The 18,855-nt window shown below is 32.4% G+C and overlaps 1 protein-coding gene across 2 annotated transcripts; it reads left to right on the top strand.

Moving 5' to 3' along the window:
- The first annotated feature begins 4,688 nt into the window (after positions 1-4,688).
- Positions 4,689-14,749, top strand: LOC117922222 (protein TOPLESS). 2 transcript variants are annotated; one of them, XM_034840274.1, is made up of 27 exons: positions 4,689-4,813; positions 4,952-5,131; positions 5,264-5,377; positions 5,466-5,624; positions 6,044-6,221; positions 6,313-6,430; positions 6,555-6,664; positions 6,804-6,969; positions 7,116-7,225; positions 7,326-7,395; positions 7,497-7,570; positions 7,654-7,749; positions 7,838-7,933; positions 8,051-8,178; positions 8,306-8,549; positions 8,644-8,805; positions 8,897-8,986; positions 9,213-9,359; positions 10,894-11,004; positions 11,084-11,263; positions 11,353-11,481; positions 11,568-11,663; positions 12,136-12,324; positions 12,407-12,573; positions 13,539-13,814; positions 14,200-14,262; positions 14,460-14,749. In XM_034840274.1, the coding sequence occupies exons 1-25, from the start codon at positions 4,734-4,736 to the stop codon at positions 13,750-13,752; spliced, it is 3,408 nt and encodes a 1,135-aa protein (XP_034696165.1). In that variant the 5' UTR covers positions 4,689-4,733; the 3' UTR covers positions 13,753-13,814; positions 14,200-14,262; positions 14,460-14,749. The 2 variants fall into 2 exon arrangements, with proteins under 2 accessions (XP_034696165.1, XP_034696164.1); XM_034840273.1 differs by lacking the exon at positions 14,460-14,749 and having other exon boundaries at positions 14,200-14,411.
- The last annotated feature ends 4,106 nt before the right edge of the window (positions 14,750-18,855 follow it).

Below are 18,855 nucleotides of genomic sequence, written 5' to 3'. Positions count from 1 at the left end.
GATTGAAAAGGATTTTTAAAGTGAGTTTTAGAGTTTGTTTAGGAGTAATTTAAAAAAATATTTATACAATTTTTAATACCTAAATGATAAAAAATTTCAAGTGTTAGAAAAATTAAAAACATTTTCTACAAATTATTGCCAAACATACTCTTAGAGCTTTTCTACTTAAAAAATATTTTTAGTGTAAGTGTTTTCTCAAGAAATATTTTGAGGATAATCACTTATTCAAAGTTTCTCTAGAAAACATTATAAGTGTTATTTTAATAGTATAAGTGATTTTTTAAATTTATAAAAGTGTTTTTTAAATTTTATCAAACATATAGAATGTTTTTCAAAAACAACTTTTAGGATAAAAGTGCTTCTTAGAATTACTACCAAATAAACTCTTAATCTTATAAAAAACCAATTCAAGCATAAATATTTATTAAAAATTATGAAATTTATCCCATTGAATAAACATATTTTACATGTTTAAAACATGCTATATATACAAAATCCATGTTTAAAACAAGACTATATACACAAAAGTTTCTCTCTCTTTGCTTGGTCAATATGTAGGATCAAATTATTGATTATTTTTTAAAAATAATGCCCTAATATGAATTTCATATATCCATATTAATTTCCAAGTTGGTGGTCTACTTACTTTATCTCCATCAATCCGCATCCCATAGAATTTACTTCAATTTAGGGAGAAATCACTCATTAGATAAAATTTAATTTGCTTCATTGCATTATTTAATATTTTGTAATTCCACTCAACAAATGATTGTTGGCCATATTCTTCATTGCAATTGACCAATGGTCCACAATTATTATGTCAATACAATATAAAATTATTTGCTCTATTTATTGACATGATGACACCATGCATTGCTATGATGATACTTTCATATAATGATAAAAAAAGAAAATTTTTAAAAAGTTATATTAAGAATAATAAAAAGAAAAAGACTAATTACTCTCTCTATATATTAATAAAAAAAATAGAAAACATTTTTTTATTTCAAAAACAAAAAATAAAGTGTTTTTTTACAACATATTTTAGTTGTTTTTAAATAAAATAATTTGCATTAGAGAGATCGAGTTGGGTTAGACTGGGTTTTGTTAAATTTTTATTTAGGTTGAGGAGAAGACTTAAATGTTCTGAACCTATATGATCGGTTTCTCATTTATTACATGGTTATTATTTTATCAATAATGATTTTTTTTTAAAATCTTAATATATTTTGTTTTCTTTATTTAAATTTTTTTTTTATTTTGAAATATCTTTGAAGTTGTGTGAAATATTAAGATAGAACATATTTGGTTTTAAGTTTAACTAAAGTGCTGATTTCATAGGTATCGAAAAAAGTCTGATTAGATTGTTGATTCTATAGATATCGAGAAACGTGATTATTTAGATCATATCATATGTATATTTATGTTTTATTATTTTGTATCAAGTTTGATTTCTTATTTTGCATATGTTTTCACTGTTTGTATCTAGTTATATTTTGTATATTTTGGTTTGTGATTTAAATTTTTTTATTTACCTTTATATGTCATGCTTAATGATCGGTTTGATATTTGTTAGCTCAAGACCATGTTTGGTTATCAAAACATTTTTTAGAAAAAATATGAAAAAAATAAAATAAATAAAAAAAATTTTAAATTGATAATTTATTTTTATATACTACCTCTAACTTATTTTATTTAGTTTAAAAATTTTATATAAATATTAATAATTTAATATATACATACTTTTATTTTTTATTTTCTTTCCCAAAGACTTTTCGTAACCAAACATAGCACATCGCCACAAAATTTTCTGTTGATTTTGATGTGAATGAAAAATGAATAAATATGAAATGGTGGTCCATCACGCATTGAAAAATGCCCTTCGAATGTGGGGCCCTCCTGAAACCCTAAATTAATGTCAATCCCATATCGCACTCTAATACGCGGGTCCCACTCCCCTGACACAAGTCACACGACCACTTTGTTCCTCTGTCAGTGGGCGCGTCCCTTTCACCTCCAGCGGAGGCGCGTGCCCCTCTGTCACATTCAATGCTCCATCTTTACACCAGAATATATTACTCTTTTCTGCTTTCTAATTTATTTTATTATTTTTTCCGTTTTTCACTTTTTTTTTTTCTCTGTCTGCATCTGTGTAAGTGTCCTTTTTTAGGAAGTTAATGGCCGTTGGATACTCCTTTGGATGTGTGAGGAACAACAAACCAAGGTAGATGTACTCCTGAACACTACACCCGTTCTCACCCACCCACCTCTGAAGTCTGACCCATTAATCTATCGGAATATCAAATCATTTAATGTTACTTTTTAAAGGTCTAACACCTCCTCCCATTATTATTATTATTATTATTATTTAAAAATTAAAAATGAAAATATAATTCTATTTTATAAAATAATTCCCCCCTTTTTTTTAAAAAAGGTTTTTTTTTTATCCATTTAAGATTATATTAAGAATTTAAATATGTAAATTATTTTTTAATTAAAAATATTTTAAACTTTAAACAAAATATTTCAAATTATAAGAAGAGATGAACTTTTAATAGACCCTATTATAATATTTCAAATATATTTAAATGAAATCACTAATTTTTCTTTTTACATCTAAAAAGTATTAATAGTTTTATTTTAATTTTAATTATCAAAACCTAACCTTTATTAGATAGTTTTAAAAAAACACTTACCATAAAAAGCATCAATTTGATGTCTAAAAGAAAAGAAAAGAAAAGAAACAAAACAAAATTTCGTAAATACATATAAATTTTTCATGTTAAAACATAAAAAACCCGTTTGATAATGATTTTAAAAAGTTTTTTTAATCTTTTTAGTATTTGAAAATTTTTATAAAAAAAAGTTATTTTTATGTGAAAAAAAGGTTTGAAAATGCTTTTTAAAATCTCTTTCAAATAAAGGTTTAAATTTAAAATATTTTATTTATTAAGTAAAAATATGAAAGAAAATTAAATATAATTAAAATTAGATAAAGAAATTATAAAATTTTAAATTATATAATCTTTATATAATTTAAAAAATATGTAAAATAAGTTTGAAAAAATGTATAAAAATAATTTATTAACTTTAAATTAATTTTTATTTTATTTTTATATTTTTCCTCTACTTTCATTTCCTAACATTTTCCATCCAATTTTTTAAAAATCAAACATAATTTTATAAAAAAAATTATAGATTTATCTTCTATTTTTAAAAATTATGTTAAAGAATTTTAAGGTAAAATAGAAAATATAAAGGTTATCAAATAGACATTAATTAATTTAATTTATTTTTTTAATTTATAAGAATTATTAAATTATGGCATGGAGAAAAAAAGGAAAAAAAAGAAAAGAAACTGAAAAAACCGAGTGACAAGGACAAAAGGGAAATCAAATTTCCATTTTTTTAATTGAAAAACACATTTTTCGACAATTAATTATTGCTGCAATAATTTCGAACCTAAAGTTTCCTCCTCGCGATATATCGCGATCAGATGACTCTATTTTATCGTATCGCCGACAACTATCATTTTCATTGGATTATCTCATATCGGAATCAAGAAGCGGATCACGTGATATAATACTTACCATAACTGACCACTGACCGATGGTACTTTCGTAATTTACTCCAAAGCTCAGACCCAAACTCCACAACTCACGTCCGAGAAATCTTGTCGTTTCTTCGGAGATCTGAGAGGACTGAAAATCGCTGTCTTAATTTTTCCACTCTCTTCCTCAGCTGTACGTCTTGCCTATTTTCTAAGCCGTTGGATTAAATGCTAAATTTTTTATTTCCTCATTTTCAAATATAAAAAGTTATAAAATAAAAGAAGGAGAAAATCGTTGATATTTTGTTTTGTGGTTTTTTAACCGATGAACACCGATGAAGGTGTTCATCATTCATCAAGGCGATCGAACGGCTTTAAACACAGAGCAAACGTACACCTCAAAAAGTGGGAAAAACATTTTCTCCCGACCCGAGCGGAAGGACAGCTGTCTACTAGAGATTCCGCGCCGATAAACTCGACAAAATGTAGCCGGCTAGAAGGGCCCACGGGACTGTACTTATAGTATAAGTACAGTGGCTTTTCAGAGGTCACCAACAACTTATCAGTGGATATGTCGAGTGACTTATCTAGGTTCCCATATCTGTCTCCCTCTTCTATATATAAGACTCCATTTCTGTGTGTTTGATGGCAAAATATTTTTATTTTTGTTTTAGAGAAGGTAGAGAGAAGCAGTCTAGAGAGAGAAAGTAGTGTTTCTCTCTCCTCTTCTTCCTGTCTCTCTGTTATTTCTCTCCAAATCCATCTTCTCTTTGTTGGCTTTTCAAAGGTAAGCTTCTCTAATCTTCTCTTCCTTGGAATCTAGACTTTAACTCCTTGCCTTTTTTTTTTTTTTTCCCTTTTTTTTTTTTTCATCTTGACTTGCTTTTGTTTGTATCTTTGATTCTCATGGTTTAAAGCTCCTTTTTTTTTTTTTTGTGCGTCTCTGATCCTGAAAAAACCCCTAAAATTTTGACCTTTTCATATGATTTTAGCCTCCAAATGATGATCTAGTTCTGGTTAGAGTTTCTATTTTCTTGTGTTTGGTTTTGTGTTTAATCTTAAATTGGGGAGTTGTTGAAGCTGACCCAGTTGTTGTTTTGTCTTTATTTTGTTTGTTTTGCGCAGATCTAGTGTTATTTTTTGTGAATTTTGTTGATTTGGATACCAACAGGGGGCCAAAACGATGTCGTCTCTCAGTAGAGAGCTTGTGTTCTTGATCTTACAATTTCTTGATGAGGAGAAGTTTAAAGAGACTGTTCACAAGTGGGTTTTTATTTTTTATTTTTTATATTTATATATTTATTTTATTTTTGTGACTTGTGATATAATTTTCATTTTTTGGGGGTTTATGGTGATTTTGTGCTGATTTGGTTTTATTATATGGGTTATTTTTTTAAATAGGCTTGAACAGGAATCTGGGTTTTTCTTTAACATGAAGTATTTTGAGGATGAGGTACATAGTGGGAATTGGGATGAGGTTGAGAAGTACCTCTCTGGTTTTACGAAGGTGGATGACAATCGGTATTCAATGAAAATCTTTTTCGAAATTAGGAAGCAGAAGTATCTTGAGGCATTGGACAAGTAAGCTTGCAATTTTTGGAAATGTTACATTACATTTTCCAATTTTTTTTTATTCTTTTCTGAAAATTTATTGCACCATACAATTGTATGGTAGAACTGTATGTGAATTGGGAACATTTGCATCTTTAATAGGCATGATCGGTCCAAGGCGGTAGAAATATTGGTAAAGGATCTAAAAGTTTTTGCAACATTTAATGAGGAGCTTTTCAAGGAAATCACACAACTCTTGACATTGGAGAATTTTAGGTACGTGATTTATGCTAAATTATGTAAAGCCTCACTTTCACATGGTTGTTGTCGTAAATGTTGCCAACATGGGTTTGCTGTATTGAAGGGAAAATGAACAACTCTCTAAGTATGGGGATACAAAGTCTGCTAGAGCAATTATGTTGGTTGAGCTCAAAAAGCTTATCGAAGCAAATCCCTTATTCCGTGACAAGTTGCAGTTTCCTCACCTCAAAAATTCACGGTTACGGACTCTTATTAACCAAAGGTACCTCAATTTTTTCTTCTCTACATGCTATTTCATTGAATTTAAGTAGATTTAGTTTGGACTCACCTTTAAAATAAATTAGTGGTGTTTTATCTTTTGGAAATGAAGTCATTGTACCGTTTCTTGAGTATCATTTGAAATGACTCTATTCCTTTTCCATGGTATTCAAAGTGAGTAGTTTTTTTTGTATGTACATGACTATTCAATGGAAAAACAAAATGTGATGCTTTGTGCTTCACAGTAGAGGGAGTGTAGTACATGCATCATTGTATAAGGGCACAGTGTATTTAAAACAGTGTAGGACCTTCTATATTCACATTACTACTCTTCATCAACATAGAGTAACTTTGATTCACTTCATACAATTCAGTCACATTTAGTGGGTTAAAAGAGAATTGATTTTCTAATACATGCTGCAGCTTGAATTGGCAACATCAACTCTGTAAAAATCCAAGGCCAAATCCAGATATAAAAACTCTTTTTGTAGACCATACATGTGGACAACCAAATGGTGCACGGGCACCATCACCCGCAAACAATCCCTTGCTAGGATCCCTACCAAAAGCTGGAGGTTTTCCTCCTCTGGGTGCTCATGGGGTGAGTTATCTGTCTCAGTTTGTTTCATTAGTAATTTGTTTTTTACACTGGTTGTATGGCTCTCCTGATGTGCTTGAATTTATGTGTTCAGCCTTTTCAACCTACACCAGCACCTGTTCCTACTCCGCTTTGGATGTCCAATCCTTCTACTGTAACTCATCCAGCAGTTTCTGGAGGCCCTATTGGACTTGGTGCTCCATCAATCCCTGGTAATAGTTTCGATTGTTTTTCTTTTTGGCCCACATCCCATGTTTCAGCATCTTATGTTAATGAAATCATATTCCCTGCAGTTTATTTTCTTACCCATTATGATTGTTTCATTGCCTTGTATAGCTGCTTTGAAGCATCCTAGGACTCCTCCAACTAACCCTTCTGTGGACTACCCATCAGGGGATTCTGAGCATGTTGCCAAAAGAGGAAGACCTATGGGAATTTCTGATGAGGTAGTGTGGTTTGGGCTCTCACTGCACTCAGCTATGCAATTATATCACTGGCTCTTGGTTTTTCTACACCTATTATTATAATTATGTCATCTCCTTGTTTCGTTACTTATTCTCATGATGTTTCTTGATTTGTGTGTAGGTGAATCTACCTGTTAATGTGTTGCCAGTGACATTCCCAGGGCATGGTCATAGTCAGGCTTTTAATGCGCCTGATGATTTGCCCAGGACTCTAGTACGGAATCTGACTCAGGGGTCATCTCCGATGAGCATGGATTTTCATCCCGTACAACAGACTCTGCTTTTAGGTCTGCCTTTTCTGGAGCTTATTTTACTTATATAAGCTTTTGGTTTGCTACTTAATATGGTAATTGGTTGGTTTCTGTTTTTTCTAAGGCTTTTTGGATGCTTAAACTAGAAATTAACTTTTGAGTATTCTCAATTGGTGCTTCAGTTGGTACCAATGTTGGGGACATAGGGTTGTGGGAAGTTGGTTCTAAGGAAAAATTGGTTTCAAGGAACTTCAAAGTATGGGATCTTAGTGCATGTTCAATGCCTCTTCAGGTATGTTCCCTGTCCATATTATACACAATTGGACCCTGTACTCTTAATATTTGTTCCACTGGAATGTGCAAAAACATTAACTTATCCTGGTGATGTTCAGGCAGCACTAGCTAAAGATCCAGGTGTCTCTGTTAATCGCATAATCTGGAGCCCGGATGGTTCTTTGTTTGGTATGCTTTAGAATGTTAGGATGCATCAATTTAGGTATTATGATTTTTTTTAGGCTCAAAGTGGAGGAGTATTTAATGTGTCATTTTCCTTCAAAAACCAGGAGTTGCATACTCTAGGCACATTGTGCAAATATATTCTTATCATGGTGGTGATGATGTACGGCAGCATCTGGAGGTACATATAGTATTAAAACTCTTTCTGGATTTTTTGCTGCACTTGAGTTTGCAATCCTAGTGACACTGATTTTTCTTATCTAGATTGATGCTCATGCTGGTGGAGTAAATGATCTGGCATTCTCTCATCCAAATAAGCAACTTTGCGTTATAACCTGTGGTGATGACAAGACCATCAAGGTTGGTTTGTCATTCTTGCTTTTATTAAATATTTAATTGTTTAAATAGCAGGAAAGTTGCAATTCTTTCTAATATGTTGGGATTGTAGGTGTGGGATGCCACTAATGGAACTAAACAGTATACTTTTGAAGGCCATGAGGCTCCAGTTTATTCTGTCTGCCCCCACTATAAGGAGAATATTCAGGTAACAAGTCCATTAGCTTTGGCTATTCTAAGTTTGTCATGTTTTTTCGCCTTCCTGTAACTACTTTCTTCTGTCATCCCTCGGTCCTGATGTTCTGTTTGTGCTTTTATGCTTCAGTTTATCTTTTCAACAGCACTTGATGGGAAGATAAAAGCATGGTTATATGATAACTTGGGATCTCGAGTTGATTATGATGCTCCAGGTCGCTGGTGCACAACAATGGCTTACAGTGCAGATGGTACAAGGTTGGTTTACTCTACCCATTTGCTAGTGCTACAAGTCCTCATCATTTGTTGGTGTGCCAATCAGAATTATTGATGAGTATTTTGGTGTTTACCTTTTCTTTCGGGTGGTGGGTTTTCATATTTACAGGCTCTTTTCATGTGGAACAAGTAAGGATGGGGATTCATATATTGTTGAATGGAATGAAAGTGAAGGGGCAGTTAAAAGGACCTACCAAGGGTTCAGGAAACGTTCTTCGGGTGTTGTGCAATTTGATACAACTAAAAATCGGTTTTTGGCTGCTGGCGATGATTTCTCTATTAAATTTTGGGATATGGACAACATTCAACTTCTAACAATCCTTGATGCGGAAGGAGGGCTTCCAGGGCTTCCTGTAAGTTGATTAAATTGAAGTGAAATGTAAGAAAACATTTTTAAAACAATGCAAATGGCCTAAATCATTCATCTTTGCTTTTCATGATTTCTAGGCAAGCCCACGCATTCGCTTCAACAAGGACGGCACTCTCTTGGCTGTTTCTGCTAATGAGAATTCGATTAAAATCTTGGCTAATTCTGATGGTCTTAGATTGTTGCGCACATTTGACAATCTTTCTTATGATGCTTCAAGAGCATCTGAATCTGTGACAAAGGTAGGTCTGTTTGATGATTATGAGTTCTTGTGGCACATCACTCCACTCCATTATGCAATAAATCCTGCTGAACATGTATTATTTCATGCAGCCTGCCATAAATTCAATTTCAGCTGCTGCTGCTGCTACTAGTGCTGGACTAGCAGACAGAGGTGCATCTGTGGTTGCTATTGCTGGAATGGTGTGTTAACTAGCTGTGTTCTCTATATCCACTAAACTTGCTAATTTTGAATATGTGCATCGTTTAAAGTAACATTTGTCCTTTAATCTCACTTATTTATTTATTTATATTTTTTATTTAATGCTGATTTAAAATATCGTGGTTTCTTTTATATAAATTGAACCTTGTGTCATGACTTTATGGTTATCCTGTTACATCTCAAGTAATGTATAATTAATTTTGTTAGAATGGGGACGCCAGAAACATGGGGGATGTGAAACCCAGATTAGCTGAAGAAACAAATGACAAATCAAAGATTTGGAAGCTCACTGAAATCAATGAAACGTCGCAGTGTCGGTCATTGAGGCTTCAAGAAAACTTGAGAATAACAAAGGTATGTTATTTGTTTGCTGGATTTCTTCTTGAGAAATACTGATCAGTTTTTTTTTTCCTCCTCTTTCCTCTGAAATCTTTTGCTTCATTTATTGTACTGATGTTTTGAATTCACTCTTGTTTACACCAAGCTAGATTGCTTTTTTCCCACTTAAACAAGCTGCTGCAGGTTTCAGCAAAGCTTTATATGTTTTTATAACTTGGCTTTTAATCTGTATAGATGAATCCATACATCTAAGTTCACCTTAGATTACCATCTCTTCTTGGTGCTGCATCTTTTCTTTTATCCAGTGAACCCACAAAGACATTATCTGCTGTCATAAAGCCCATATAGAACATCTAGCCTTGTTGGTGTCCCTTAAATTTTCCTTTTATCTCAATTGATACTCAACAGATAAGTAACTTAGAATATTTCTCCATTTCTCCATCCCTCTCAAATTTTGTATGGAAGTGTCCTCTATAAGCTCACCTAAAAGCAGAGTGCTTCAACAGAACCTGTTCTTCTTTACGCCTTAAATCTGTACTTGCAGGGACCGATGTTTCCTATTGCAACTTTAATTGTCAAGGTTTTAGATTTCAGCTCAGACTTTATTGTTTATAGAAAGTAGAACTAATTCATAAAGATTTACAAGACAAGAACAAAACCTTACATACTTCATGTCTAATTTGAAATTCTGTTACCTCAAAAGTGGGTCAAGTGGTGGATGTTCTGTGTGGGATTTTTGGAAGTTTAAAACCATAAGAAGTGATAGCTTCCAGAAGTTTAGAACCATACAGAGTGAACATCCATATGTTTTCCTGTTGGGACATTGCTGTACTAGTTGCAAAAGAGTAGAGCCCTCAAATGGTGGTGTATAGTATGGTTTTTATTTCTGCACTGGTGCTTTTGACAATGCAAGTATTGGGAGAAGAATTTGTGGAGTTAGGGAGAGTTCAAAGTTTCCTCTGAACTCCCTAAAAATACATCTTCAGAGTAAGCAACTATGTCGAACACATTATCTGCTTGAAACATGATGTAAACTTTCCACTGTTTTCTTTTTCCATGACACAGGATCTAAATATCGCTATCATGGAGAATAAACCCAATTTTGGGCATTGAATGAATAACATATTTACTTGTTACTCTTTAGTATCTTCTGTACCCATAGCAAGTGTTTGTGGTTCTAAAACCTAGAGCTAGTTTAAACTCTGGTTTGCCTTTCACTCTCAATCTGAGTTAACCGATGTCTAAAAATGTGCTATTTATTCATATTCTCAAGTTGGTGTAAATTAGAACAATTAAGATGTAGACAATATACAGGGACTTAAATTTTTTTTCCATTTTTAGCTATTTTTTTCCTCATGATTTTTATTTCATATCAATTTGAATCATGAATAAATTTGGTTTTATCTTTTTTTGATAGAACAATTATTAAATTAAATAAAGTCATGATAATTGAAATCCATCTTGATTCATTGGATTTTTCTCATCCCATATTGCATTTGCCTCCAACAAGAAAACAATGTCCTCATCAGCTTCTTCTTAATTGCTGCAGATATCAAGGTTGATCTATACAAATTCTGGTAATGCTATTCTGGCATTAGCATCAAATGCCATTCATTTTCTTTGGAAGTGGCAGCGCAATGATCGTAATTCGAGTGGCAAGGTACAAATAATCCAAGCCTCAATTTTAGGAAATGAGTTGTTGATATCTTCATAATAATAATAGATGCTTCCTTGTGTAGGCAACTGCCACTGTTTCACCTCAATTATGGCAACCAACAAGTGGCATTCTAATGACCAATGATGTTGCTGACACTAATCCTGAAGAGGCTGTTCCCTGCTTTGCCTTGTCTAAGAATGATTCTTATGTAATGTCAGCTTCAGGAGGGAAGATTTCCCTTTTCAATATGATGACATTTAAGGTAATGTATAAAAATAAATATTTTATTCTTGGATGTAGTTTCATGAGCATATAATTTGACCAATTTCTATTTCTTTGGACCATATGCAGACAATGACTACTTTCATGCCTCCACCACCTGCAGCAACATTTCTTGCTTTCCATCCTCAAGATAACAATATTATTGCTATCGGGATGGATGATTCTACAATCCAGATATATAATGTCCGCGTAGATGAGGTAGAGTACAGTTAATGGGTAGTTATCATTCATCCCATATGTTAACGAGCAAGACTTCTTATTTGGATACCATTTTCTTGATGCAGGTTAAAAGCAAGCTTAAAGGCCACTCTAAGAGAATAACTGGCCTTGCCTTCTCTCATGTTCTTAATGTGCTAGTTTCGTCTGGAGCAGATGCTCAGGTTTTTTAATTTTTCTATTCTGATGTTTTGTCAGATTCCACCCTTTTTTTTTGTCTGTCAAAATGTTTTACTGATTTCCCTGTTTGCAGATTCCATCTTTTTCTCTTCTCTTGTTTTCTTTTTGGGTCAAAGAATCAAAATGTCAATTGATTTTTTTGTATGCACAATTAGGCTTATTTAATATAGTTCTTGAATCCATCAAAAATTGCAAAATCCTTAATATTTTCACTGTCTCCAAAATGATAATCTGGGCTTCTTTTTTGTCCTACCCAAATTGCTTTTCTCCACCTCTTGGATTTTTATGAACTTATTCACAAAAGGTTCCAATCCTTTGAAATTTGAGCAATTCTTCACACCAAATTGTTCCTGAATTTGACACTATTAATTGAAGTCGTTCTCTGTTTTGGTTCCTTATTGCGCCAAATAGAACTTTGATGATATTGTCTTATCATGTTACATCTTCTATGTCCAGCTTTGTGTGTGGAGCTCTGATGGATGGGAAAAGCAGAAGTCGAGATTCTTACAGGTTCCAGCTGGAAGGACATCAACAGGACAATCAGATACCCGTGTTCAGTTTCATCAGGACCAGACACATTTCCTGGTTGTTCATGAGACTCAGCTTGCCATTTACGAAGCAACAAAACTAGATTGTGTAAAGCAGGTACTCTTTTTCTCTAATCACATTCACTCCTCTGCTTCTTGCTTTCAGTTTCTTATGATATTTTTTTCTTCTTATTTTTCAGTGGGTTCAACGTGAAGCTGCTGCTCCAATATCCCATGCAACCTTCTCATGTGATAGTCTGCTAGTATATGCCAGTTTCTTAGATGCAACTGTCTGTGTATTCAGTGCTGCAAATCTCAGGCTACGATGTCGTATTAATCCTACTGCTTACCTTCCTGCCAGTGTCAGGTATTTACTTTGCTCTGTGGGCCAGGTGGGATTTATTTGAAAAATCTCCTTTATCTTGATACAATGCTTTTAAGTTGGTTTGTTTCAATTATAATTATGTTGGTACAACATAGAAACACCCACATCCCATGGACAAGATGACAATTGAATTCCAATGAAGCATGCATCCATTTAAAGCATGGTAATTACAAGTAAAACTGTAAAGCATTTATATGAATCTTGCCTAGGTGCTCCATTTTGTATAGGGAAGCTCTTTGTTGATTGCTGCTGCTACTTTTACTGCTGGTACATGTCTGCATCCATCTAGAAGTTGGTGTATATTATAAGTCACATTAACACAGCCCTAGCATATACATATAGAAACATGTGACAAGGAAGTGAAACTAAATTTTAAAATAAATTCAAACTAGTGCTTTTTTTTTTTGTTGTCTTTTCACAAGTGTCTTTATTTCATGTTCTTCCCTGGTTGAGAAGCACTTGTGTGAAGCTTATCTTGTGACATATGATATTCCTCTATAACACTCTTATGAGCTTGCTTTTAGCACTGATGATAGAGATTTTTGTTTCTATTTTTCTTTTTGAATCTTGAATGTGCACCAAAATGATAAATTCTTTACCGTATAATATGTTCAAATAAAATATATATCCTGCGAGTTGCTAATGAGTTTTCTCTGCCAATGTGAGACACCATCCACTAATTGTTGGTGGCTCCTGGATTATGGACTCCAAATTTATTGAACTTGCTGCTTCTTGTTCTTGTTCTTAAACTATATTGCTTCAGTCTGAGATCCTTGATTATGGGATATCAAATAATAGGTCCATTCTACATATAAGAATGTGCAATTATTGTCAATATCCTGTCCCTGCAATTATGTAGTCCATTTTGTTATGAGAGAATCAAGCTCTCTACCTCCAGCATGTGTGATTTCTGTTGTTGATTCCCACTAAAAAATTTCTGTCTGCAGCAATTCTAATGTACACCCCCTTGTGATTGCGGCACATCCACAAGAGCCAAATCAGTTTGCATTGGGATTATCTGATGGTGGAGTGTGTGTTTTTGAGCCCCTTGAATCCGAGGGCAAATGGGGTGTGCCACCACCTGTTGAGAATGGATCAGCTAGTAGTGTGCCAGCTACACCTTCAGTTGGACCTTCAGGTTCAGATCAACCCCAAAGATGATCAAACGGCTGCCAGAGCACAAGTTCTTTTACATGCTTGGCTTACTGGCACTCTAAATTTAGGTATGCTTTTGCCTGACTGGCTGCAATGTTTCTTAAAAACGATTATTTAAACCTGGACAAACCCATCTAGTTTCTCCATTAATTGAACTCCTCACCATGTTGATTCAACACCAAATTGGGTGGTTTGTAAATTTAGGGGAAGTATACACTGCTTCCATTTGAAATGATGGCTTAAAAAGGTTTATCAAACATGTGAATGGTTTTGTGAAGTCATCCAGTTTGTGTCAGCAGTTGAACCAACATACTCTTCCTGGCCGGGTTATTAGCAGTCCAAATTTCCTAAAACCACCTTTGACTCTTTTTTTTTTTTTTTTTGCATTTTCTTTCTTTCCTCTTTTTTATTTATTTTTTCTTATTCATGGGTGTCTTGATATTTCTTGTGCAGATTTTCAGGATATGTAATTTACTCAAGGATTGAAATCTGTTGATGTAGATCTAACTTATTGGGGTAAGGTTCTGCTTGAGGTAAATGCTGTAGAAGAATTAATAGTGAAATATTTTTTCTTTTTAAAAGGAAATTTCTTTGAGGAAGTCTTTCTTCTCTCTACTTTGTTAACATTTTGCTTCAATTATTGAATAGTAATGCTGTTTTATGCATCGAACGGAGTCATGTCTGAAATGTACATTACTTGGATTTCCTTTCAGTCCTCTCCTCTTTTTATGAACTGCCACCAGTTGATAGCAAAATTCAATTTCAAGGGGCATCCAGACTCTGTTTTTGGAATTGTAATTATACGTTCTATGAACAACTCCACTTTTTCTCCCCCTGTTTTGTCTTGCCAGTGTGGCTTAAGGTCTTCACCCTTGTTCCTTCCATGTCTAGAAGCTCCAAATCTGAAACTCTGTTTTGATATTCAGCCGGGGTCTTAAATATTCAAGGCGAAGTTAAAATGCGTGAGAAGGATAAATGTATTTGTTTGATGATCTTTGATTGATCAGGTGAGCACAATGGCCCCTAGAGTAGAGCAACCATAGGTGGGTCTCACCCAAGCTGGAGAGTGCCATCTATATGCAGATCTATATGCTCTTACAAACATGATTAAGCTTGAGCCCATAGTAAAATATGCAGATCCAAATGATAAATATGAGTGCTAATAATAAGCTCTTTTGTTGATAGCACTTTTTGTAGATGACAAGTTAGTATTTTAAGAAGTCAAAAGCTATTTTTTAGGTTTAATAAGAGTTTTTACATGTGTTCGGTTAATTTTGTTCGAAGAGTTTATGGTTGTAAAAAGGATTTTAATATGAAAGTCAGGAAAATGATATTTCAAATAGAAATTTTATTTTGATAATGAACTTTTATAAGACCAATATTACCTTTTAAATGTATGAAACCATCCCAAACGAGGCCTTAGTTTCAATCAATTAATCCCCACAAATTTTAGTTATAGACAAAAACATGGAAATAATATGGTTAAAGTCTTAGGTGGTGTTTGTTTTTTTACTTAATTCTAAATAGAACCTTAATACTTAATAGTATTAAATATTAGGTTGTTTGTTTTTGTAGTATTTTATTTCTATTAAGTATTAAAAAGTAAAAAAAATCATTGTGTTATTTTTTCTATTTAGAAAAAGCCACATATTTTGGCTTTTTCTATTTAGTAAAAAGTTTATAACAAGTCATGAAAAAGTAAAAAAACAAACAACCTAAATTCTAAAACTAAATGGTTTTCAGTAAAAAGCCAAAAAAACAAACACCACCTTAGTAAGAACAGTTACAAAATTTGAGATGTAATAAATTCAATAATTTGAAAAAAAAAAAGAGAAAAATTATATATAAAGAAAAATTGACAAGAGTGTGCAAAATTTGTGTAGCTCAAATATTCTATTTTCTAGATAAAAATTAATAATTATAAAGATCTAGAAGTCTGTTTAAGAGTTTTGGTAGGGTTTGACTTACTGTGGCAATAAAAATTGTCCCCCATGCTCAAGTGTATGCCCGGCCTGTTTGACCCTGTGATTTATTAATAAAAACAAAAAAATTGTTTTGAAATTTTTTTAACACTGTTTATTGTTTTTTAAAAATAAAGTGAAATAAAAAATAATTTTTAAAGAATCAAATAGAAGTTTTTTTCATTAATTTTTTTTAAATAAAAAGAAAATATAGATCCGTTTAGTTTTTTAACTTAAAAATAATTTTTAAAAATAAGTTTTAGAAAATATGGGCAAACACACTCTTAAATTTTATTTTTATTTTTTAGTTTTTACTTTTAGCATTAGTCAAATAAAAAACTCCTTTGCCCTTACCAATAAAAAAAAGTGTCAATTACCAAATATTAAAAAAATCAACACCTATTGGAGAAAGTTATAATAAATATGAATTTCACATAAGTAATTGAGAAATCAAAAATAAAAATAAATATAAGGATTATGTTTATGATATTTAAAAAAAGTAATAGAGATAAAATAAAAAATAAAAGAAAGATAGATTGAAATGGTAGACATATAGAAAATTTTCGTCTGTGATCAATGACAAAATGCCATCAAAACTTGGCGAAATATTATCGATATTTCAGGTTTTGGTGGACCCCTGTAGAAAATATTATGGGATGTATCGAATGGTTGAAATTTCCAATCATTTTTGGATTTCTTTTCCTGATTTATCGTTTTTTTGTTCGATTCAACCTTGTTCTTCTCGGTGAAAAGCTAGCTTCCATCCACTTGGGTAACCATGCCCATGTTAAACTTCCTACCCTACATATTATATAATATAGTATATTGACACGTAAATTTTGTATGCATTTATGAAAAATAAAATTTTAATAAACAAATTAATTTAATTATCTTATTTTCAAATTCCATTTAATTTACAATTGAAAATCCAAAAATCATGAGTTGAATGCCAAAGATATATAAATATGTAAATAAAATTATAAATATTTTTAAATAGAAAAATAATCACACATATATATGTAAAGTAGATATATAATCATTTTAGTATTAAATCACACATATAAATATTCATATATTAATTTCTTTAATAAAATAATTTTAATATATGTATTATTGTCTCACCGAGATAAGATTCCTTCATTCAATAGTGTTGTGGAATTACATTGATATTCATTTTAGTACTAAAAGAAACTATTATAGTGTAATATTTATAAATTATTGACATGACATTTAATTAAATTAAATAATTAATGTAAATTAATATTAAATGTACATTTAGAAAATTCATATTTCTTATCAATACACATGATATTGTTGCTAAATATCACAACTTATATTATACATGTATTAATTTATTCAACAAAGCGATTTCAATATATGTATTATTGTTTCTTTATCACTTTGAAGTTTTTCTAAATGTTTTTACAAGTTTTGATCAATTTTTGTTATATCGATATTTTTTGTCAAAATTTTTGTTGATATTTTTCAATATATTTGTAAAATCCTTCAATTGGTATATTTGTAAAAACCGATATTTTCATATCATGAATTAACTTGTTGTGTTTACCATTTTGATGAGAGCTGACATTAAATGTTTCTTAATCAACCTATACAATACTTCAATACCTCAAGACATATAAAGTTGCAAAAGTTAGAGATGAATAAGGAGTAATAAGTTGAGCTTTTATCATATAAGACCACTTTACTAGGATTCATTGGTCCTAGTGCTTAGTGCTTGGCCAAATGAGGGTTCATAACACTTTCACCTACCTTTAGAGGAGCCTCACTAAACTATTGAAGGTTGCTGAGTTTATTGAGGATATAAGCAATTTACCTTTATGACTAGAAAGTTCTATTGAACTATATGTACTCACGTAAGGGGTCATTTAAGAACAATGTGACACTATGCTAGAACTACTAACTTATTATCCGATTAATAGAATGGTAAAATGGATGAATTGATATGTAAAGGAGGGTGGTGTTGGTCCAACTTCCTTCTTTTAGCTTTAATGGAAGGAAAAGAGAAGGAAACTAGAAAAGGTAAATAGTGAGAGTGACTTCCCTTTCCATCTTCAAAATACAATTTTTACTCCTTTCGTTGGCCAATCCTTTCAAGGTTTGTTTTAAATTTTAGATTATAATTATACCTAAGCATTGTGTAGGTGCACTTAGGATATTAGAGAAAAACAAATGGGGTTTTGACGGGGTTATATATAGAAGATAAGAGGGTTATGCTATGATGTCCCACATCGGATAGGGGAGAATGTTTCTGGTGCTATATATGTAGGGACTCCTTTCAACTAAATAGACGCGTTTTAAAGCCGTGAGGGCCCCATTGGGCAAAAGCGAACAATATCTACATGATTGGGTGCGGGCCATTACAAATGGTATAAGAGCCGATCCCCGACCCCGGTGTGTGGGTTTGTTTGGCCCCGTAAGGGGTGTTTATTTGTTTGGCCCCCCAATTCTATGGGACACAACGAGGACGTTGTGTCTGCATGGGGGGGTGTTTGTGATGTCCCACATCGGATATGAGAGAATGTTCTTCGCGCTATATATGTAGAGACTCCTCTTAACCAAGTAGACGTGTTTTAAAGCCGTGAGGGCTCCCTTGGGCAAAAAGCGGACAATATCTACATGGTTGGGTGCGGGCCGTTACATATGCAGAGACCAGAAAGAATGTAAGGTAAAAATAGTGATTTTCTATGGCGATTGGTGAGACAATGTCAACGGGGACACTGGCTTGGAGATGACATGGATTAGGAAAAGTAGTAGTTTTTGAAAGAAAGGGAAAATATCCAAAATGTCAATAGAGGGCTCTACTTATGAGAGAATGATTTTACCTTTTGAATAATCTTTTTTCTTATTATTAACTTACAAATATTAGAAAAAAAAGTAGTGAGATTGAGTTAGCGTATATAGCTGTGAGTTAGCGTATATTATATAACTATAAGTTAATGTATATTACACAATTTTGATTCATACAATTGTATCTTTTTTGTATAGTTGTTTATTATTATGCATAGTTGGCAATCCTAAAATAATCTTGTGCATCTTGTATAAATACCTTGAGATATATTGAAAAAGTATTCAACAATTTATCAAGTTGGTATCAGAGTTGGAGTAGGGAATTTCCACTATTGCCTAG

The sequence above is a fragment of the Vitis riparia genome, chromosome 9 (genome assembly GCF_004353265.1).
Source record: "Vitis riparia cultivar Riparia Gloire de Montpellier isolate 1030 chromosome 9, EGFV_Vit.rip_1.0, whole genome shotgun sequence".
Classification (NCBI taxonomy): domain Eukaryota; kingdom Viridiplantae; phylum Streptophyta; class Magnoliopsida; order Vitales; family Vitaceae; genus Vitis; species Vitis riparia.
Note: the sequence above shows the minus strand (reverse complement) of the source record. Positions and strands in the feature narration are given on the sequence as shown.

Bases quoted from the DNA above. Each gene is read 5' to 3' on its own strand.
- LOC117922222 (XM_034840274.1), top strand. From the start codon at position 4,734: ATGTCGTCTCTCAGTAGAGAGCTTGTGTTCTTGATCTTACAATTTCTT. The intron at 8,987-9,212 runs GTGTGTTAACTA...TAATTTTGTTAG, and splicing joins TGGTTGCTATTGCTGGAATG to AATGGGGACGCCAGAAACAT. The intron at 11,482-11,567 runs GTAGAGTACAGT...TTCTTGATGCAG, and splicing joins ATAATGTCCGCGTAGATGAG to GTTAAAAGCAAGCTTAAAGG.